At 42.8% G+C, this 24,876-nt stretch overlaps 2 protein-coding genes across 8 annotated transcripts in view; one reads left to right on the top strand and one right to left on the bottom strand.

The window, feature by feature from the left end:
• lrba (LPS responsive beige-like anchor protein) overlaps positions 1-24,876 on the bottom strand; it is a 284,780-nt gene that overhangs the window by 126,397 nt on the left and 133,507 nt on the right. For 4 of the 7 annotated variants that reach the window (XM_054778104.1, XM_054778106.1, XM_054778103.1 and 1 more), the window contains exons 37-40: positions 11,657-11,781; positions 11,364-11,378; positions 5,513-5,659; positions 4,340-4,476 (exon numbers count right to left, since the gene is read on the bottom strand). In XM_054778104.1, the coding sequence (XP_054634079.1) occupies positions 4,340-4,476; positions 5,513-5,659; positions 11,364-11,378; positions 11,657-11,781 (424 nt within the window). The remainder of the gene's footprint in view (positions 1-4,339; positions 4,477-5,512; positions 5,660-11,363; positions 11,379-11,656; positions 11,782-24,876) is intronic. The other 3 variants (XM_054778108.1, XM_054778107.1, XM_054778105.1) reach the window with 1 other exon arrangement.
• Positions 2,119-5,457, top strand: mab21l2 (mab-21-like 2). Its single transcript, XM_054778109.1, has one exon. It carries the CDS (start codon positions 2,475-2,477, stop codon positions 3,552-3,554), a length of 1,080 nt encoding a protein of 359 aa, XP_054634084.1. The 5' UTR covers positions 2,119-2,474; the 3' UTR covers positions 3,555-5,457.

Consider the following 24,876-nt stretch of genomic DNA (forward strand, 5'->3'; position numbering starts at 1 on the left):
ACACACCTCTAGCACAGTACACACGTCCAGCACATGTTACACATGTCCAGCACATGTTACACACGTCTAGCACATGTTACACATGTCTAGCATATGTTACACACCTCTAGCACATGTTACACACCTCTATCACGTTACACACCTCTATCACGTTACACACGTCTAGCACATGTTACACACGTCTAGCACATTACACACATCTAGCATGTTACACACGTCTAGCACGTTACACATGTCTAAGCATATGTTACCCACCTCTAGCACATGTTACACACGTCTAGCAAATGTTACACCCCTCTATCACGTTACACACGTCTATCACGTTACACACCTCTAGCAATTGTTACACACCTCTATCACGTTACACACGTCTAGCACATGTTACACACGTCTAGCATGTTACACACCTCTATTACATGTTACACACCTCTAGCAAATGTTACACACCTCTATCACGTTACACAAGTCTAGCACATGTTACACACGTCTAGCAAATGTTACACACGTCTAGCAAATGTTACACACCTCTATCACATGTTACACCCCTCTATCACGTTACACACATCTAGCAAATGTTACACCCCTCTATCACATGCTACACATGTCTATCACATGTTACACACCTCTAGCAAATGTTACACACCTCTATCACATGTTACACACCTCTAGCAAATGTTACACCCCTCTATCACATGTTACACCCCTCTATCACGTTACACACATCTAGCAAATGTTACACCCCTCTATCACATGCTACACATGTCTATCACATGTTACACACCTCTAGCAAATGTTACACCCCTCTATCACATGTTACACACCTCTAGCAAATGTTACACCCCTCTATCACATGCTACACATGTCTATCACATGTTACACACATCTAACACGTTACACACGTCTATCACATGTTACACATGTCTATCACATGTTACACACATCTAACACGTTACACACGTCTATCACATGTTACACATGTCTATCACATGTTACACACATCTAACACGTTACACCCCTCTATCACATGCTACACGTGTCTATGCGTGCATACACAGCATATAGTAACGATACAATGAATGAATGATGAAAGATATTGCCATTATTAGATATTTTATTCAGTAGCTTTGTCCGCCATTCCCCAAAGCTAAGATGTTTTGTTCGATAGTTTAGTATCTTTTTTTCTATGAAAAGATTGTACACTCCTGCTTGAACGCATCATGATGCTTGGGCTTTGAATGAAAATATAAAAACAATCATTAAAAGGATAAACAATAAATACATGCCTATTTCAAAACACAGATACAAAGCGAAAAGACTTGGGTGTCATGAAGAGGGTTCATTTTCAAAATGAATAAATAATTACCAGAATGAACGCTATTAAAAGCGCTCATCAGCATATTCATTTCATTCAGGCAGCAGGTGCCTTCAACATTTTTAATGCATGAAACAATTGATGATATGTCTCACACGTGCACACAGGTTTCCACAGTAGACACATGTACTTTTTGCTTTTTAAAGACAAATGAAACTGTTCATTTTAAAAGACCCTGCACACACTATAAAGTAAATGATGTTACCGCAAATAAAGGCAACATCAGGGCTGGCCACTCAAGACACTAAAATCACCCAAACTCTTCCAACAAAACATCTTAGCTTCGTCTTATAACTGACAAAACTAATTAGTCTTTATTTATGTATACCATTTATTAACAACAACAAGAAGAAGAATGTTGTTAATAATGCATTATTAATCAATTGAAAAAAATGCATTCATTCATTTTAATTTTACAATATGTCAAGGGAAAATGTAAAAGACAAGGTGCAGTCCAAAAACACCCCTGCAGTGAATACAATTGTAAAATAGTCCAGCTGCAATTACATCACCAAAATAAAAGCGTAAATGAGAATAATGACGACGAACATGATATCAGTGTGCAAGTTAAAAACTGTCACATAAACAAATAAATAGATTCGCATCAAAGAGACACAAAGGTTGTTTGGAGGTAGACCCCAAGGTGTGTGTGTGTGTGTGTGTGTGTGTGTGTGTGGACCCCGGTGTCTAGGGTGTGTCTGATTGGCTGTGCTCCGTCAAGCTGCTTGCACTGTTGCGGTGGACAAGCCCGACCCACTCGAGTGCGAGCGGACCATTGATAAAAGTGCAGCAAAAAGCAGCTTGCAGGAAGAAGAGGGCGGGCTGGACCAAAGCAGCGTTGTGGACTCGTGCACACCCGGGAGGAGACTATGAGAGAGCTGCTGGTCGGACTCCTTTTTATTGAAGCCATCCCGCTTTAAGAGGCAAATACTAAAAAAACAAAAAAACAAAAACAAAAACACAAAAACAAAAACAAAAAAACTTTTAACTTGTTTGTTTTTTTGGTTTGCATCTTTTTTTGGGCGTGCGGCTCGACCGGTAAACGTTGGATCCGTCAACCTACTGCGACTCTCCGGTGTACAGCCCGGACCTGTGCCCCAACATGATCGCCACCCAGGCCAAGCTGGTGTACCAGCTCAACAAGTACTACAACGAGCGCTGCCAGGCGCGCAAAGCTGCCATCGCCAAGACCATCCGGGAGGTGTGCAAGGTGGTGTCGGACGTGCTGAAGGAGGTGGAGGTGCAGGAGCCGCGCTTCATCAGCTCCCTGAGCGAGATCGACGCTCGCTACGAGGGCATGGAGGTCATCTCGCCCAACGAGTTCGAGGTGGTGCTGTACCTCAACCAGATGGGCGTCTTCAACTTCGTGGACGACGGCTCGCTGCCGGGCTGCGCCGTGCTCAAGCTGAGCGACGGCCGCAAGAGGAGCATGTCTCTCTGGGTGGAGTTCATCACCGCCTCGGGCTACCTGTCCGCCCGCAAGATCCGCTCCCGTTTTCAGACGCTGGTCGCCCAGGCTGTGGACAAGTGCAGCTACCGCGACGTGGTGAAGATGGTGGCGGACACCAGCGAGGTGAAGCTGCGCATCCGGGAGCGCTACGTGGTGCAGATCACTCCCGCCTTCAAGTGCACCGGCATCTGGCCCAGGAGCGCGGCGCAGTGGCCCATGCCGCACATCCCCTGGCCAGGCCCCAACCGTGTAGCCGAGGTGAAGGCGGAGGGCTTCAACCTGCTCTCCAAGGAGTGCTATTCGCTGACGGGCAAGCAGAGCTCCGCCGAGAGCGACGCCTGGGTGCTGCAGTTCAGCGAGGCCGAGAACCGGCTGCTCATGGCCGGCTGCAGGAAGAAGTGCCTCTCGGTGCTCAAGACCCTGCGGGACCGCCACCTGGAGCTCCCGGGCCAGCCGCTCAACAACTACCACATGAAGACCCTGCTGCTGTACGAGTGCGAGAAGCACCCCCGGGAGACCGACTGGGACGAGGCCTGCCTGGGGGACCGCCTCAACGGCATCCTGCTGCAGCTCATCTCCTGCCTGCAGTGTCGCCGCTGCCCGCACTACTTTTTGCCCAACTTGGACCTCTTTCAGGGAAAGCCCCACTCGGCCCTGGAGGCGGCCGCCAAGCAGACGTGGAGACTAGCGAGGGAGATCCTCACCAACGCCAAAAGCTTGGACAAATTATAAAAGCAAGCCGGACAAAGCGGTGGACTCTCCGAGCAATGTGAACGAAGAAAAAGAAAACGAAAAAGAAGCAGCAGCGGCTTTTCTTTGCAAGCGGCAGCAAGGAGCACAGAGAAAAAACCCGCCAGGTACATTTTCCATGTCCTACAACTTTAAACCAAGACACTTTTATTTAAAAACGCAAGCGTGCCAACTTGATGATTTTTCATTTTTCATGACGTGACTTGAAGGAATACAAATAAAATGTTGCAAGTCACATTTAGGCCTCGTCTTTCAATCAGCCACACTTCATATTTTCATTTCCATTTGGGCAATTCAGTCAATTCTTCCGTTTCTAAAAGGTACTCATTTACAAAAAAATCAGCATTTGAATAGAAAACGTCACTGCTGGAGTTTGCTTTGTTAAAAATAATTGCGTTTATTTAAATGCCTTACTGTTCAAAATGATTGCACTAAATTATTTCATATGGTTATAATTGAGCTCTTTTACCTTTAGAATGTATTTAAAAATGTGTCATTTTATTACAACACAACTACTAGTGATTTTCTTTATTTTAAATTAGTCACATCCGTTTTTAAAGAAAGTATTTCTTTATTTTCAGCTGCGCATCAACGCCTAATTAAGCGCATCACCTTTACATCGCTCATTCTTGCAGGCAGGAAAAGGCGCGTGTCTTTTTACTCTTCCTTATTTTACACGCGCAGCTCGGCTGCAAGGCAAAAAGCACAAATAGAAAGACGCGGCAGAGCAACGCACGAGGCCGTGCTGATCAACAGCACGTGGTTACCTTGGGGTCCACGGCCTTGTAGCCGGGCTCGTCCTCGTCCACCTCGAAGTAGAACTCGGAGGCGGTGATGGACAGGGTTCCTCTCACCACCACGGCCGGAGCCACCAGCTGGGCCCCGGTGCTCAGGTTGACCGGGCCTGGGGGGCGCGCGCACACACACACACACACACACACATATAAATATAAATATATATATATTTATATTTACATTTTTAATGGCATACACACACAGAGAAAGCTTTAATTTAATCCATCGGGGCCAAGATGCAGCTCTGAAATATTTTTAAAAAGAGCATCATTTATTGGAAGCAGATGACAAAAAAGAGGAGATAAAATGTAATTCGTCCGAGAGGGAAATGAAACAATTGACTGGCAGAGGCTAATTCTTGCTCTGTTTGGAATGAAAAGAATCCGGTGAACGGGAGCTTCAATGCGATATTTGAAACACACACACTTGGTCAGGAGAAGAAAGTGCAAGGTTAATCCAGCATCCATGGTCATCTGTAGGAGCGTGACACACACACACACACACACACACACACACACACACACACACACACTTAGAGGGAAAAAGGCCTGATAAGAGGAGTGCGTGTTGGGTGTACAACAGAGCATGTTGTCTGCGTGTTCAAGGATGTCGTAATCCCATTGCCGTACATTTTAGGAGACATTTGCTCCACTCCACATGCGGATTACACCATGCAACGGGATTAGGACCAGAATATTTCATGAACTGCATTTTGGTAGTGAACGGCACAATGTGGAGTCTTTTTTTAATTTTTATCATTGCAACTGAGGATGGACGTGGTGAGTATGAGGGGACGCTTCATTAGGTACACCACCCTCACACTGTCCTGATGCGACAAAGCAAAATATTAGAAAGAGCTGGGCGTCACAAGGCAGTAGCACAAAAAAGAAGCTGGAACGAAGAACCCCAACGTGCAGCCTCCATACGCTACGTGTTTGTAAAAGGCGCCCCAGTCATGTAGCGACCAGCAAAGCATTGGGAAAAGTGTGAGCGTGATGCAGTCCAAGTGTCACAATAAGAAGAGGAAATAATACCAATTTATTATCCACCTTGACTACAGCCCCGTTTCTTATTTTTCTAAAGTGGCAGGTGTGGATTGGAGGGGGGGTCTCGGGGTCTGGGGCACATGGGTCCGTCTTACTCACCGGTAAAATTCTCCAGGTCTTTATCCTCCAACGACGACAGCGTGTCGTCATCCCCGTCCTGCAAAGCGTCGCCGTCTGAGCTGTGACTGGCCGAAACCTGAGTGCCCTTGATGGACTGCTGTCCTTTCAGGATGTCCTCTTCTGGTGCTGGGGGGAGACAAAGGAACATTTACTAGCATGACGAGTCAAATACTGGCCATCATGTTGAACAAACACAATCTAAGACAATGAAATATTTCATTCCAAAAACAAATCAATTGTTTTAATCCTACACTTGTTTAGTATTGGTATCAACTAGCGTGTTCATGCCTTATAAACCTGCGATGAGTTGCGATAAGATGTAGAATGACAACGCCTAAAACTATGGATAATTGTTAACCAGTGTTTACTAAGTGTTTAGAACACCATTATCAAGCTATTCAGAAACAATTAAGACTGGTTTAAAATATCTAAGAGTGGACCTAAAAAGTGAATGAGCGCTTCATAACTGTTAATGAATGTTTAGTAACATTTCATAAAAAGGAAAGCATAGTTTAAAATATCTAACAGTGAACCCAAAAGCTAATGTAGAGGAAAATTGTAGCAAGCGCTTGATAATTGTTCATTCATACTGACTGTTTATAAAAGCATTTCTAAGCTATTTATAATCAATTAAGATGACTTTAAAATATCTAATAGTGAACCCAAAGAGTCAATGCAAATTGCAGTAGTCACTTCATAATTGTTAATTCCTGTTTGCTAACACTATTATTACGCCCTTTATAAACTACTGTTATAAACAATAATTTAGTGTCAAATGATTGATGGATTTCCTTTAGTCGGTGTTTCATGTTTGTCCATAAATAATGACAATAATACATTCAACTCTGCGTTGCTAGTTTGTAAGTGTGGTCGTGTTTTGGCATATAGGTGGGGAGCGTTGGGGGGGGGTAATTTATTGTTGCTACGGAATATGAGGGACTTTCCCGACGTTATTAAAAAGAAAGAAGAGTTGATGAAATGTTACTTTTTTCAATAGCTGAAGCAAACGTTGAGGAGAAATGGAAGCGCTGCTGAGCTGTCAAAGCACATTGTCCAACTCCGCCGCCGAACACCATCACTGACTGCATGGCGTGCCTTCAAATGACGGCCACTGCTTTTCCAGCAGCGACGCTGGCGTGCTTGAACAGAAACAACACCCAAACGAGACGCCGTTCCCTCATGAACATGATTCCGCGTTCCGGACGGATTATCCCAGAAGAAAAAAAAAAGTGGTAGCCGCACGTCCACAGGGACGCCAGTCTCTGGTTTAAACAGCCGCCATGCTGCTGCTGCTTGTGTCGCGTACTTCCTACACTCATACACTAATAACATCAAAGACGTAAACACGCTTTGTTGCTTTCTTGCACCACCTCAAGTCAACTTCCTTCCAAAAAAAATCATCCACAGCTGGCGGTACACTTTGAAGACTTGGAAAAAAAAAAGTCTTGTCATGGAAAATATGCGGCTGACTGATATTTAGAATGTTCTTCCTGTAATTAAACCCCCCTGGAGGATTCCTTAGTTAGCAGCGCTGAAATTACTACCAGCGCCCCTAATACGTACCACATGACACCGTATTCACACCACACAAGCGGGCATGGCATGCTGTGTGTGTGTGTGTGTGTTTGTGGGGGCGGGAGTGCCACAAAAAACAGAGATGGATTTCAACTTTGACACCTTTCACTTCAAAACACCCCCCCACCCCACCAGCCCTAAACAACTGCATGCTACCGGTACAAACAAACCACTGGTTGGAGACCCCACCAGGCAGAATACTTGATAAAACGCCACGGCGCACCACCCAGCAAAAACCCAACGCACGTCTCGTCGTACGTCATCTGACACGCTAGCACAGGAGAAGCCATACTCGCATACGTATGCCAAAGTCACATGGAGCTTTTCAGCGTAGAACTTGTCAGTAGTTGAACAAATCTACGCCTGCAATTGCTTATTTGGCTTTTTGCTTTGATTTCACACCATTACTGTTGTCCTTTGTCTCCGTGAAAATGAAACAGCAGACACGGCACCCTCATGGATGTTGCTTTCTTAACGATGGATTAAAAATCTATTTAAAAAGAACATAACTTCTTGCTCCAAAATGGGCTACGTGATGACGAGCTTGCCATGATTGAAACTTACTCCTGCTTTCATGAACTATTTCACACAATATAGATGGAAAAATGCACAGAATATACACAGTTTCTTTTGAGAGAGAAATATCTGCAGAAGATATGAGAAGTGGTGAACTGCACGTAGCTGCTGGCTTTCATGAACTCCAACGTGGGGTTTCAAAAATCTACAAGTCATGATGCAAAGCGCGTTTCCTGCTTGAGAGGCTGGATGACCTTTCTTGTCCAAATGAGGACATTTGTGTTTTGGTGGGAGTTATGGATTAGAAGGCCCAGAGACATGAGTGCTTCAGGGACGGCGCTTGGGAAGGTGGTACTTTCCAGGGGTAAACAGGCAGTTGGGACTTCCTGGCAGCGTGTTGGCGCAGCATGAATGACAGCAGTTGTTCAAGTCCTCAACGTACAAACGTAAAGAAAAACACCACTTCATCACTGATGTTTTTGCGGGAACATTAGCATATGCTGAGTCGGATCCTGGACTAGAAATGTCGTTAGAGAGTGACGAGGGTGCCCTTCTCTTTACGCCGCGCCCCCCGCCCCCGCCCCCGTCCCGTGCATGTGATGAACATAATTACAGCCAGATATGACCTTTGCGCTCCGCTTGAAACTCAGCACTGCCTTCTCATCTCCAGCCGCACTTCCGCAACAAATGTCGGGTCGGCTAAAACAAGACGAAAGGTTACGTCAGGAAAAGATGTTGTGGGGACTCAGTGTCACTGCGTTATTTTAATGATATATTCCCAGACAAACTGGCATGCACTGTTTCCCTTCCGTGACGACGACAAACTACAAGCCTGACACTTAGCCAAAGCAAACGTGGCTGCAGAGCAACGACTGGCTGGACACCTTCGCCAGCTGCTGGAGGTCTCCGAGGATTTATTGTTCCTCCAGGGGGCGCTCACACCTGCTGTTCAGCCAGGCTCGGGGCAGGCGGCGCTTTAAGAATATTTGGACCAGAAACGACTGCAGTCCTCCAATTGATGGAAACGTCGCCATGATGTCACATCTTCACTGGCTTACAAAACAAATATGTTCAGGTTTTTTGCTATAGTAGATGGAGCTTTTTACCTTGCACGGGGGGGGGGGGGGGGGGGGGGGGGGGGGGACCATCTAATATAGCAAAAAAGCATGTCTGGCTACAGTAATCCCTCATTTATGGCAGTCTAGCGGTGATACGTGAATTTCCATCAAGTAGTATTCCTTATTTATCGATGGAACATTTTGGTAGTTAGAGCATAGAAAACCTCTTTTTCACCTCCAAAATATGCTTTTTTTTAAACTGTATTAGAGTCCTCTAGACATGAAATAACACCCCTATAGTCACCTTTACACTCCTATTACCCAATATAGTAGACATAATAAGAGAAAATATGACATAGAAAACCTGTTTACCACCTTCTAAATACATTTTTTTAAACATTATTAGAACCCTCTAGACATGAAATAACACCCCTATAGTCACCTTTACACTCCTATTACCCAATATAGTAGACATAATAAGAGAAAATATGACATAAAAAACCTGTTTACCACCTTCTAAATACATTTTATAACATGATTAGAGCCCTCCAGACATGAAATAACACCCCCATAGTCACCTTTACACTCCTATTACCCAATATAGTAAACATAATAAGAGAAAATATGACATAGAAAACCTGTTTACCACCTTCTAAATACATTTTCTAACATGATTAGAGCCCTCCAGACATGAAATAACACACCTATAGTCACCTTTACAGTCCTATTACATAATATAGTAGACATAAAAAGAGAAAATAAGACATAAATAAGACTTGTGCTCGTGTGTGTTGCCAGGATGAGATGAGTCGGGGGTTCAGAGGTGAGTTTAGGTTGGAGTGGATTACGGCCACAGCAGAAGCCCTTGTGATTATGATTCCGATCATGGTGATTATTATATGTGCCTAGAGACCGGTGCAGCATTCTACACACTGGATCATCACAGCATCTTCAATGCATCTCCTGAAAGCCTCACATTTCTATTTGACTTCACGTAAACATGTTTATGCTTGAAAAGGCTTCATTTAGGCCAAAAATACATTAGGTTTGCTTCAATATGCAAAGGTGGTGAGTAATAACCAGGAAAGGGCGTGATGTATTCGTTCTTATCTTTCTGACCAACTGTGATAGAGTGAAGCCACAGCACTGAAAGCGCGTAGTGGCGAGGGACAAGCGTATATGAACCTGCTGAATGAAAAGACAAAATGAATGCATTCAACCACATCCAGAAGATGGCGCTACATTAAGACATGAAATAAATATATCCAATAATATTTCTATGCATCACATGGTTTTCATTACACTGTTTGCTTTTTCATAACTGCCAATTCTTTTGACAAATCTGCCAACTGTCTGCGTCCTTCTTCTGCCATGTGGGGATGACTGGAGTATTCCTTTGTTCATCAACCACCAGCCAGATCTCCCGGTCCTTTTTCTGCCGAGTGTGGCAGTACTAGCCTATGCCTTGTTTGGTTTAGTTTGTTTTCATTCTATGGCCTTCTGACGCACAGAATGAGAATAACAATCAGCTTTATCGGCCCGGTATGCTTACGCAAACAAGGAATCTGGCTTGTACACCTTTTTGTCTTCATGTGTTGTCTCTGTCCTGTTGCCCTTTCTCTGTCATGACGGGATTTTTGGTTTTTCAATTGGGCCTTTTTGGCAAACATGAAATTCTGCTTGGCAAAAGTGGGCAGGAAAAACATTTGAAGGAATTATCAATGAAATCCACCTTAATGTGGCTGTTTGCTAAGGTACTCCAGACTTGATTCGTTTTAAAGTCGTTGGTGTAGACCAGGGGTGCCTGTTACGTCGATCGCGAGCTACCGGTAGTTCCCCAAGGTAGTTTGGGTCTGTCGCTTTGTAGATGACATCAGTCAGCTGACATGAAGCTCCCCTCCTGATTCGCTCTTGCTCCCCTGCGGCGTTTCAAGCTACACACGGAGATGCAACTTTCGTCTTTATTGTTCTGATTAGGGATCAACTAACTCGGCGGTAAGATGCTTATATGCATAACAAAAGCTTTGTGTTGACTTGTAGCGGCTAGTCATGTCGGGAAAAAAGTGTATTGTTTGATGGCTGTGCTTGGCGTCATGAAGTCCACAACGTCGGCTTCTTAAACTCTTATTTCATGATGACATTAAAAATGCGCCCATTGGTGAAACCTTTTCAATATGTTGCCTTGACTTGGGCTGCATTGTCTTTTGCATCATCATTTTCCATTCTTGGATATGCTAATGTTGGCTAGCAAATGCTAACTGGATGCAACACAGGAACCGTGTGTCTCCTGATGAACGCTGCGTGGCTATGTTGACTGACTGCTTGGATGACCTGTAAACTGAACATGTGAATGTGAAATACTAGTCATGAATATTTACAAAGTATTTCAAAGTTGACCTGTTAGCTTTCATGTGTTTTATAGAAAGACGTAGATGATTTTCACTTGTAACTTGCATGCTGAAAAAGTGCGTGCATAACCTACATAAGTACGTACTCTTTTTTTTCTTTTTAAAATAAATTCTAGTAAATATACAGATGTTCTATATTTACAGTGGAAGGTAGATCTTTGGGACTTGGCCACGGTATAAACGCAATCTCACACCTCAAACCATGCATCATTTTCACAGCCGAGGTTTGGACATTGTTGACCAAGAGAGAAGGGGAGGAGGAATGTGACTTACCGCTGACAGCGGCCACTGTTTTGCGGCAAAGAAACAAAAGGAAACAAAGCTTTCACTGCCAGTCAGATCAACAGGGCATGTGTTATGTGTGAGCATGCTAACATGCAGGCTAAACAAACACCACAGCTAACTCATCTGTGGCACAATAAAAGGTTTTACATTGCTATACTGTATATAGTATATGTATATGTACTGCATATACTGTGTGTGTATATTTACAGTATACAGTATATAAATCAGTGTGAAGGTTAATTTGGAGCATGAGCTCCAAGGACTGTGTAGTGGAGACTGACCGTGCTCAGCGGCGGCTTTGAGCGTGGCCTCCGAGTGGGTGGATCCGAAGGGGTTCCTGGTGAAGCGGCGTCGCCGTCTTAAGTCGTCCTCCCAGTAGTCCAGGCGCCAGAACTCCCTGGGTCGGCTGCAGGGAGAGAGAGGTTGCGCATGTGTTAGCAATTACCGGCCAGCGTGGTACGCAGGGCCCCGGCGTTAGCGCTCGGCCCGAGCCGGTGTGTGCATAAAGCCGGCATTGTGGACGCAGACTTTTATTCAATAAAAGCAACAATCCATCCAACCCACGTCTGCTTGTCACAGGTAAGACGCTCTTTTAATGCTCATCATCGTCACCCCCACAGACAGTAGATGAATGACAGCACGCTCTTCCTGCCCCGACGGCCCAGCGGGATGCCGAGGGGTTGCTTGGAGGCCAAGGATGTGACGGACGGGGTCACCAACACAACAGAACCTCCTGATTCTAAAGCTGAACAATTTGGAGTCTGATTTGACTTTTGTGTCGGTGTTTTTCTTTTTAGCTTTAAGCGTACTTTTTGCTGTTATGCTTTTTTTACTTTTCCAAATATTCCAACTTTATTCCCATCATATTTGGACTTTTTTTCTTGTAATATTAAAACTTTTTCTCCAACCTAATTTTTGAAAGATTACAACTTTATCCTTTGTTTTGTTGGTTTTTCATATTACCATTTTTTCCAAATGTTTTTCTTTAATATTTCAACTTCAGGCTACTAAAACCATTTTTTTTTGGTAAGAATATGACTTTTTTTCTTTTAATATTGTTTCCATTCTTGCTGGGTTTTTTTTAAGTTTTCCAGTTAAATGATATTTTTAGAATGTGCTGAGGGCCAATAAAAAAAATCAGGCCGGGCCACAAACAGCCCCCAGGCCGTATTTGGACACCCATTATATATATATATACTGTATGTATATATATATATATATATATATATATATATATATATATATATATACACACAGTATATAGTAAGTGACAAAACAGGATATTATTTGTATTATTACATCAACATTTGCACTTCTGCATTCCAGCTGTTTTGCTGCTGTTGATTGATTGATGTTTATTAAAAACAAGCTGCAGGTCCTGCCAGCTGATAACGCCAACCAAGACCAAAGACGTGATTGAGACATTACTAGCGCCACTGGGGGGTTGAGGGGTTTAGGTATTTGAAAGCCTTCTGAGGTTTTCCTCCAACAAGAGGAAGTCGAGTTGATTTGCTGACTTGTTTGAGAGCATGCAAACACTTTCATTCATCTCAGTATTAGCAGGGGGGGCTCCACCATCATCGGACAGCCTGTTCGAGCCTTTATACTGCCACCAGCAAATAACCCCCAGCACTCACAGGACTCTCACACGCACCACACTCTCTTTCCGAGGTTAAGATGCATATGCTGCACGCAAAGGAGGGGGGGTGGACACCTCTGTGTCCACCGTAGTCCAGCTTCTGAACTCTGACCCCTCCCTGTCCAGATACTGCACACCCCCTATTTAATTTACACTTTTGAAATGTTCATTTTTAAATTGCATCATTTGTGTATTTTTGTTGTCTGCTGTTGATTTGTCCTTGTTCTTGCTCTTTGTGTAGCAACACGTCTACTGTCTACTTCCTGTTCAGTGCAAAGTAAGCTTCAAAATAAAAGCACGACGTATTATTGAAAGTGTTATTTTGAAGACTGGCGCCCTGGCAGGAAATAAAAAGCTCTGAATCATGAATCATCTTTGTCGGCGTGCGCTCTGTTCATCTCCATTCTCGTTACGCCGCCGCTCTCATGGGCGATTGATGACCAGGTATCTTTCACCTCTGCTGGCGTGCTGTCATTAGGACCCTCCCCCACCCCCCGCCCCTCATCGTCATGTCCCTCCCTGATGACTGGCAGGACTCCTCTACCCTGGCCACCACCCGTCCATGCGGGCTATGACTAATTACTGCAGCTCATGGCTCCCATTCTGATGGATTCATGCGCATTGTGTGCAGAGCATATAGGATGCCCCCCCCACCCCGCCACTTGCATGAGATGAGAGACAAGTGTGTCCCGATCCGGAGCTCAATAATTATTTTTCTTCAATGAATGCCGTCGCAGGCAGGATGATGAAGTGGCCGTTTGTGTGCAGAGACTATCACATGCAAACACCGAGTGCCGCCTTTGTTGTCGCCGACAAATCTGCACACACACACACACACACACACACACACACACACACACACAGACACACACAGACACACAGCATAAAGCGCGCACACTGTGCTTGTCAGGAGCTGGTTTTGGGTTGGACGCTTACAGCAGGCTCAGGACCCCAAATAGTTGCTGGGACATTTCCCCAGTGCCCTCGAGCAAGGCACTGAAGCCACACCAGCCCAGTTTCACGCTAGCATACTGCACTAAAGTGCATATCTTTACATTACAAAGATGGCGCCCTCCGTGGCAGACGTCTCTGTGACACTCTCCCGTGTTTTTCTATTTTTTGCTATTTTATTGTTCATTTTGGACATTCAACACACTCACGCAGTACATTACAACAGGGACACACTTTTGAACATCGGCAGGGTTCACCATGAACTTTCATTTAGCCTCTCAGACTTTGCCTTTCTTCTGCGCCGGGAGAACGCAGCAGCCTGCGGACCCGGTGAGCTGAATAACCGGCGAGCAAAGCATCCGAGGCGTAAACGAGGCAAGCGAGCCGGCCTGCATGCTAGGCTAAAAGCTAGAGCGACTAGGCCACCGCTACCAAGCCTGCTGCTAGCCAACGTCCGCTCCCTCGAAAACAAGATGGACGAACTAAGAGCAAGGATTACAGCTCAACGTGAGATCAGGGAATGCTGTGTCCTCACCTTCACAGAAACCTGGCTGACGGAGGATATACCGGACTCGGCGATCCAGTTGGAAACATTTGCTGCTTACCGGGGAGATCGGACTTTAGCGTCTGGTAAACACAGAGGTGGCGGCGTCTGTGTTTACGTAAACAAACGGTGGTGCACAGACGTACAGACGATGGAAAAGCACTGCTCGCAGGACATTGAGCTGCTGATGGTGAAATGCAGACCTTTTTATTTGCCTCGTGAGTTTAGCGCTGTGTATTTAACTGCTGTTTACATCCCACCACGAGCTAACACTGCTAACGCACTAGCCCTCCTGCATGACATCATTGATAAACACGAGACCAAACACCCAGACGCTGTATTCATTATATCTGGCGATTTCAACCACTGTAACCTCAGGACTGTCCTCCCCAAATATTACCAGCATGTGAGCTTTCCCACAAGGGAAAATAACATCCTGGACCAAGTCTACAGCAACATGAAAGGTGCTTTGAAGGCTGTTCCAAGACCCCACTTTGGAAAGGCTGACCACATCTCCATATTCCTTTATCCAACATACAGACAACTTCTTAAAAAAGCTCCCCCTGTACGTACAGCAGTTAAAGTATGGAATGAAGAAACTGATCAAGTACTTCAGGACTGCTTTGGCTGCACAAACTGGGATGTGTTTAAAACTGCAGCGGGGAGGGAAGATTGTACTGTTGATTTGGATGAATATGCTTCTGCTGTTACTGGCTACATTAGCACATGCATAGAGACTGTTACCACCACCAAGTATTACAGAAAATACCCTAACCAAAAACAGTGGATGAACTGTGATGTAAGGGCTAAGCTACGTGCTCGTTCGACTGCATTTGTCATGGGCACCGTTGATGACTACAAAAAGGCCAGATATGACCTGAGGAGGTCCATACGGGAGGCCAAAAGACAGTACAGACAGAAGCTGGAGGGCTACTATTCCACCTCAGACCCTCTGCACATGTGGGCGGGGCTCCAGCACATCACAGACTATCGACAGCAGAGTAGCGTAGCCACGTCCAGCCAAACCACACTTCCTGATGAGCTGAACGAGTTCTATGCCCGCTTTGAAACCCAAACTCCTGATGAGCAGAGAGGGTGGCTGGACTTGGGGAGCACACAGGACTCACCTCTCATGGTGACATCAGCTGATGTGCGCAGGGTTCTGAACAAAACAAACCCACGAAAAGCAGCAGGGCCAGACAACATCTCAGGACGTGCACTTCGGGTTTGCTCATCAGAGCTAGCTGATGTGCTTGCTGACATATTTAACCTGTCGCTTGCACAAGCATCTGTACCGACCTGCTTTAAGTCCACCACCATAGTGCCCGTACCCAAGAAGAGCAACGTGACCTGCTTAAATGACTATCGCCCTATAGCACTCACTCCTATTGTTATGAAGTGCTTTGAAAGACTAGTCATGACCCACATCAAAAAGAGCATCCCGGCGGCAACCGTGGACCCTCTACAGTTTGCATATCGCCAGAACCGGTCCAAGGATGATGCAGTCAACACTGCCATCCACACAGCCCTTTCTCACCTACAGGGCCAGGACACATACGTCAGAATGCTATTTATAGACTATAGCTCTGCTTTTAATACAGTCTGCCCCCACAAACTCACAAATAAGCTCCTCACACTTGGCCTGTCACCCTCCCTCTGTAACTGGGTGTTTAACTTTCTAACAGGCAGGCCCCAGTCAGTCAGAGTCCACAACCGCACATCCAGCTCAAGAATTGTGAGCACTGGGACCCCACAGGGGTGTGTGCTGAGTCCACTCCTCTACACGCTCTTCACCTACGATTGCGTGGCCTCTCAGAACAACACCAGCATCATTAAATTTGCGGATGACACTACAGTCATCAGACTGATCACTGGTGGTGTTGAAACATCATACAGAAGAGAGGTGGCGGACCTCATAGCTTGGTGTCGTGATAACAATCTCCTTCTCAATACAGATAAGACTAAAGAGATGATCATCGACCCAAGAACAAGGGAAAAGGAGCCGCATAGACCCCTGTTTATTGATGAGACTGAGGTGGAGAGGGTGAAAACCTTCAAGTTCCTTGGCACACACATCAGCGAGGACCTCACCTGGTCTCACAACACCCAACAAATTCTGAAGAAGTCCCAAAGGAGACTGTACTTCCTGAGAAGACTGAGGAAATTTGGCATGTCCACCACAATCCTGAGTTGCTTCTACAGATGCACTATCGAAAGTGTCCTTACTGCCTCCATCACTGTTTGGTACGGTAACTGTACAACACGTGATAGGAAGGCACTCCAGCGGGTGATCAAGACCTCACAGAACATTGTTGGGGCAGCCCTCCCCTCACTGCAAGACATTTATAAATCTAGAGTCCTACGAAGAACACACAACCTCATCAAGGACAGCACACATCCACAACACTCATTATTCACACTCCTACCGTCAGGCAGACGCTACAGGAGTTTGAAGTCCAGGACCACAAGGCTGGCAAACAGCTTTTACCCACAGGCCATCAGGCTTCTCAACGAAGCACTCGCACACGCCGCACGCAACACACGCACACACTCATAGCACTTTATTTATTTATTTATTTATTTATTTATTCATATCTGTATTAATGTCTCTTCTGTTGTTGTTGCTTAATTTATTGGTATATATGTTTATGTGTTTATGTTTCTTATGTTTCTATTCTTTCTTGTGTTTTCTTTCTTTTCTTGGGAGAATGAACAGAATAAGATTTTCATTGCATAGTATAACTGCTGTTTTACCATGCACATGACAATAAAACTCTCTTGAATCTTGAATATCTGTATACTTTTACAACTAGGCTTATAAAACAACTGCAAATGCATACAAATGATGAACATTTACGCTTACTTTGACTTTCACTGAAGACGTGGTTGCTGCCAAAGACGTGACGTGGTAGACACCACCTTCCTGTTTTGCCACCTCAAGTCTGCGCTGATCACGGCTGCAAAAGTAAGCCCAAAATGGAGGCGGAGAAAGCTGCGCGCGGCAGCACTTTGATGAAGACGGTTTGATGATCTCGCTGCCGCACGGTGTCCTCAATGAAGGTTAAAGTAAGCTTACATGTTCATTCGGTGCTTTCACTCCTCATTTCTATGCACTTGAATTGTATTTCTGCATGTAAAAATATCACAGTAAAACACGAAAAAGTGCTTTGTGTTAACATTTCAGGCTCGGTTGGCAACATCATAGACGGGCGACAGAGCTGCCTTCCTGTTTCCATGTATTAGCAAGCTAACAGGATGCTAACAAAGATAGAAATATATGAAGAACACAGTTGGACTTAAAAACAGCACAAGACGCATGCTGGAAAATGTACACAGAAGGGGGCACCATTTTGTCGTATATTTTCGACGTGAAGTGAAAAACCCGCTAACCGGGGTTCCACTTTAGAATGTTTTAGAAAAAGCGTGAATACGTTCTCCAAAGATGTGGAAGCTTTCATTGGAAGGTCACATTAGGCACTGATTCATATGTTTTGATGACCCAACAGCCAAAGATGAACGCTAAGCTAAGGCATCCCTCCTCAACTTCTTCAATGACCTTTCCGGTCGGGACTGCCTCTTTTTTTTTTATTATTATTTTTTTTTTAATATCCAACAAATGCTGATTCCTAATGGATGCTGTGTGAATGTGAGTGGGCACAGCAAATGTCAGCATTCTTGATGTGGTTTTCCAAGCGCTGTATGCTATGTAAATGATGGAAGATGACCTTTATCACGGCAAGCAGGGCGCGCCGAGTGAATACGCTTTCATATATCACCACAAGTGACTGCACTTTGGCACAAACACTCATACATAACCTTTCTGCTCAATGCATTTGGAGTACAGGCTCAATGAAGAAGGAGATGTCCCCCCCTTGCTTATTTGACATTAATGCAGCTTCCCATTGGCGGCCCTCAAATTGCTCAAATATCGCCGCCGATCCTCGGGATGATTTTTGCTCCCATTTGCATAAAGCATGTGTTTAGGAGAACCGGCGAGAGCGGCGGGAGATTGAGGATTTGTCATGTGGACGACGGCTGGCTTGGAGCGCGGGGCTCTTTGTCACAAGAGTGGCAGTGATCGCCTCGCCGCTGTCGCCAGACTCAAATTAAAAAAAAGATGAAACAGGAGCAAACACCTTCCCGATGGAATTGTTTGGCCATGATTAAGTCTGGGCCCAGGGATGCTTAAACGCTATTACTTCCCACTCCAACAGGCTTCCTACCGCACAATCCGCACGCACGTACTTGTTTTGGATCGTCATTCACCAAAGTATATGCTGTGTAACCTTCCATCATCCTTCTTGATAAGCACGGCACAACATTTTCATTTCAACAGGACAGCCTCCTGCCTGCAGTGTTCAAATGTGTCACGCACAAGTATCTCCACTGGCCACCACCACTGTCCACTTTGGAACATCTTCATTCTTAATAGGACCAGGATCCACTACCAAGTACTGAGTTGAGTGCAACATTGGTTTGTGTACACCCCAGCTATCCCTTTTATTCCTCAGCTACATTCCTCATCGAAGTGTTAAGAGCAGTGGCAGATGAGCATCACTGTCCTGCTCCACCCAAAGACTGAGCAGATCATTCCTGCCCCACGCCATGCCACTTGTCAACACAGCAGAGGGCGAGCAGTAAAAACTGGATTGTTGCTTGAAAATGCAAAAAGAAGAAATGGGAGCGAGAGAAACAAGAAGCATTCAAGTGAAACAGGCTGTTCATCAAAAGTTGAAGAGCACAGTGTTAAACAGCAAAGCAGCCGTCTATGTGGGGGTGTTGCAGGGGGCATCCCTCATCACTGAAGGCCCTCGTCTGTATGGTGATGACTGGCTTTTCAACAGGACAACGCTGCACTTCACAAAGAGGAATAAGCTCACTCTTGGGGATGGATTTCCAAACATGGACATGAGTTCCAGACAGTGAAGCCATCTTCAGCACCTGGAGCAACATTCCCACTAGCCTCCTGGAAACACTGGCATCAAGCATGCCCAAAGCCATTTCTCACCTCATCAACAAGAATGGCACAGCTACTCATTACTCACTCCTTTTTTCATCATTTTATTTCTATTTTAGGCTTTTTTGAGCTGCGCTCTTCAACGTTTGATCAGCTGATGAACAGCCTATTTCACGTGAAAGCTTCTTTTTTGCCTCACTCCCATTTCTCCTTTTTGCATGTTGGAGCTCTACGTAGAACCTCCTTAAGATCCAGCATGTACATTCTTGGCATCTTCCAACCGCTCTTAACGTGTTGATGAGGAGTGTAACGGATTGAAGACGCTAACTGAGGTTCCAAGCAGAGAAGAGAGAAGGGACAAGCTTGGATGATGAAGGAGCAGGTGTTGCATCTTTTACACACTTGTCCTCACTCTGGCAGTCCAAAGTCTGCCAGTCAAAGCAGGAAACAATTGGATCATAAAGGACTGTTTGTGGAGTGTTTTTATATATGAAACACCTCACTATTAAATTGCATTTTAATGCTCCTGGACAAAAAAAACTAAGTTGCACACATCATCATCTTCCTGGTGGGCACTAGGAATGGGACGCCAGATGCATTGAGGGACACTCCGAACATCATAAACCGGTTTTATAATGCGTGTGTGCGTGTAAACAGGAAGATAAAGAAAAAGATGAAGTGGATATTCTTATCACTCACTTTGTAACTCTTAATTGGGATGTACAATTTGCCACATTTAAGTATGCTGGAAAATACACTGAAAACAATACATTTACCCAAAATTACATGAAGTCTTTGAACGCAGCCCCCTCATGGCGCATAACACAGTTTAAAGTGTGATTCAAATGTTCTGCTGCTATGAAAGCAACCGGTGTTAGACAAACCCATTTTTAGACTTGTGTGGTATTCATTTGCAGCTGTTAATATGTGCTACAGGTCAAAAGTTTTAGAAGACTCCAATTTGTGTGGAGGAAAAAGCTCCATTTTGAAGGGCAAAGAAGGTCTGTCTCGCTTCCGTTGCTAATTGCCTTTTTTCGTACCATTTTTGTAGCAACAAATGATGTTCACAAGGGTACCACGGTGTGCTGCCAACACTGCTTTTATGCAGACAGAGGAGGGAATGTCAATACGGAACTGGAAAAATTGACTTTTACCTTTCTCTTCATTAATCCATCCATTTTCTATACCGCTTCTCCTCATTAGGGTGCCGGGGGCATGCTGGAGCCTATCCCAGCTACAGTAAAAATGCCATATTTCACACATATTTGCTAGTGGTGATTAGTCATGAGTCATTCCTTTAAAAACCTGATTAAAATGTGTAATCGTTTGACAGTCAGCACTGTATATGTATACATTTGCACCTTCTACTTTCAAAATGCTTTTTGTACAAAAATCGTACAACACTGTTGCTAGGAGGCAAGGCAATTGTTATACTTGAAAAAGATTTGTACACCGTTTTTGCTCACAAACAGGACAAGCACTCAACAAGCTTTTATGTAATAGTCCAAACACGGCGTTAGGTCCAGAACAGCCTATGCTGGACAAACTATACTAAATACAACATGTTGCCATTTTTACAAGGTATGAACTATACCAGCACGCCAGATCTTCATTCACATGCTGTATTTCTGTATTTTCATTTTACTTTGTACATAAACACCCCACATTATTTGTACACGCTTCCTGGATAGCTCAAGTTGTCTGTGGTGTGTTTTTTAAGAAGGACATGGACACAGACTGTGAACGAGTGTCAGATGTCATCATGGAAATACACGACCGTTCACTTCAAGTTGGGCTAAATCTACCAACATCATCAAGCCAATATATGCATTTTACGTTTTTTCTATTGTTCGACTGCACTAAACACAAAATTGTAGGAAAAAAAAGGGCAAGCGATGAATTGACTTGGAAAAGTGAGTTACTTTGAAGACTTACTGCACCAGACATTCTTCCCAATTAAGTCCAATGCTTCAAAAAACGGAGCCATATTGCGTGCCCATAACATCAGCAGCTTGTGTGGATGAAAGCACCCCCCTGGGTGGGAGGTGAGGGGGCTCGGCGTACGGTGTAGCAGCTTCAATAAGAGGATGCAAATTGAGCGCTAATTATCACCGCCGTCCAATTAGTGGCAATTACGCTCAGTAAAAATGCAGCCACACCATTACACAGTCATGATATCAGATGGGAGGCAAAGAAAACAACCCTGGCTGCAAACATTAGCTAGTAAATAATAATCCTCTAGAAATATGGGAATAAATCATCAACACAGACTGGAAGCACCTTCACACTCAAGTGGCACCATCTGTATTTTTGATGAAGCCTCACATTTTCCCCGTGTTTTTGACAACGGGCCGTTATGGCCATTGATCACAGACGCTGCTGGGTAATGAGGGGCATCCTCCAGACCAGAGTTGCATAATTCTGCCATTACTGGCCCCATTTTAATAATCCCTTGACCTCCAGCCTTCAAAGATGATCTTGAGAACGGCTGACAAATCGGACAGCGAGTCCACGTTTCCATCAGCCCCCCAAAAAGAAAAAGAAACAGCAGAGAAGCTGAAGGTCAGACGGGGACGACCAGCCACATGGGTGTGGACCACCACCATGTATCCCACTGGGCATAGTCTAATGAGGTTGCTGACCAAAACACTCATATTCCTGGAATAAGGACCAATCAAAACACTGAACTCTCCCTAAGGACACACAATCCATGAGGAATGCAAGATACACGTCTTAGGCCCATGCTGACGTTTCCAAAACAGCAGGAATTTTTAACTGGTGGCAGAGCCCTTTGCAGTGGGTCGTGGATCTTTGTCTGGGACAAAAACATATATGACCCGATGTCCGTGAATGCACCTCACATTCTTGTCTGCGCTATTCCTAGGAAAGGACGCAACCCCTGCAAACGCTCCCTTTAAACATACTTAATACTATGATGAAACATACTGTATACTATTATTCAACTATTGTTAAACATACACTACTATCATGAAACATATATTATTATGAAACATACTGTATACTATTATTCAACTATTGTTAAACATATACTACTATTATGAAACATATATTATTATGAAACATATTATTATGAAACATACTGTATACTATTATTCAACTATTGTTAAACATACACTACTATTATGAAACATATATTATTATGAAACATACTGTATACTATTATTCAACTATTGTTAAACATACACTACTATTATGAAACATATATTATTATGAAACATACTGTATACTATTATTCAACTATTGTTCAACATATACTACTATCATGAAACATATATTATTATGAAACATACTGTATACTATTATTCAACTATTGTTAAACATATACTACTATTATGAAACATATATTATTATGAAACATATTATTATGAAACATACTGTATACTATTATTCAACTATTGTTAAACATACACTACTATTATGAAACATATATTATTATGAAACATATATTATTATGATACATACTGTATACTATTATTCAACTATTGTTAAACATATACTACTATCATGAAACATATATTATTATGAAACATATATTATTATGAAACATACTGTATACTATTATTCAACTATTGTTAAACATATACTACTATTATGAAACATATATTATTATGAAACATATATTATTATGATACATACTGTATACTATTATTCAACTATTGTTAAACATATACTACTATCATGAAACATATATTATTATGAAACATATATTATTATGAAACATACTGTATACTATTATTCAACTATTGTTAAACATACACTACTATTATGAAACATATATTATTATGAAACATACTGTATACTATTATTCAACTATTGTTAAACATACACTACTATTATGAAACATATATTATTATGAAACATACTGTATACTATTATTCAACTATTGTTAAACATACACTACTATTATGAAACATATATTATTATGAAACATACTGTATACTATTATTCAACTATTGTTAAACATACACTACTATTATGAAACATATATTATTATGAAACATACTGTATACTATTATTCAACTATTGTTAAACATACACTACTATTATGAAACATATATTATTATGAAACATACTGTATACTATTATTCAACTATTGTTAAACATATACTACTATCATGAAACATATATTATTATGAAACATATATTATTATGAAACATACTGTATACTATTATTCAACTATTGTTAAACATATACTACTATTATGAAACATATATTATTATGAAACATACTGTATACTATTATTCAACTATTGTTAAACATACACTACTATTATGAAACATATATTATTATGAAACATACTGTATACTATTATTCAACTATTGTTAAACATACACTACTATTATGAAACATATATTATTATGAAACATACTGTATACTATTATTCAACTATTGTTAAACATACACTACTATTATGAAACATATATTATTATGAAACATACTGTATACTATTATTCAACTATTGTTAAACATATACTACTATTATGAAACATATATTATTATGAAACATATATTATTATGATACATACTGTATACTATTATTCAACTATTGTTAAACATATACTACTATCATGAAACATATATTATTATGAAACATATATTATTATGATACATACTGTATACTATTATTCAACTATTGTTAAACATATACTACTATCATGAAACATATATTATTATGAAACATATATTATTATGAAACATACTGTATACTATTATTCAACTATTGTTAAACATATACTACTATCATGAAACATATATTATTATGAAACATACTGTATACTATTATTCAACTATTGTTAAACATATACTACTATTATGAAACATATATTATTATGAAACATACTATGATGAAACATACTGTATACTATTATTCAGCTATTATGAAACATATACTATTATTATGAAACATATACTTTTATTCAACTATTGTTAAACATATACTACTGTTATTAAACATACAGTATACTCCATCCATCCATTTTCTATACCGCTTCATCCTCATTAGGTCGCGGGGGTATGCTGGAGCCTATCCCAGCTGACTTGGGGCGACAGGCGGGGTACACCCTGGACTGGTGTCCAGCCAATGGCAGGGCACATATAGACAAACACTCACATTCATACCTATGGACAATTTAGAATCTCCAATGATGCTAACATGCATGTTTTGGAATGTGGGAGGAAACCGGAGTACCCGGAGAAAACCCCCACGCACACACGGGGAGAACATGCAAACTCCACACAGAAATACCCAAGGGAGAATCCAACCCAGGTCTTCCCATCTCCAGACTGTGGCCAACATGCTAACCACTAGACCACCGTGCGGCCATACAGTACACTAGCCCAGACTTCCCCATCCCCAATCACCTCCTCCAGCTCCACCGGGAGCACACC

Source organism: Dunckerocampus dactyliophorus, chromosome 6, assembly GCF_027744805.1.
Source record: "Dunckerocampus dactyliophorus isolate RoL2022-P2 chromosome 6, RoL_Ddac_1.1, whole genome shotgun sequence".
NCBI lineage: Eukaryota > Metazoa > Chordata > Actinopteri > Syngnathiformes > Syngnathidae > Dunckerocampus > Dunckerocampus dactyliophorus.

Excerpts from the sequence above, each read along its gene's own strand:
- mab21l2 (XM_054778109.1), top strand. The coding sequence starts at position 2,475 with ATGATCGCCACCCAGGCCAAGCTGGTGTACCAGCTCAACAAGTACTAC.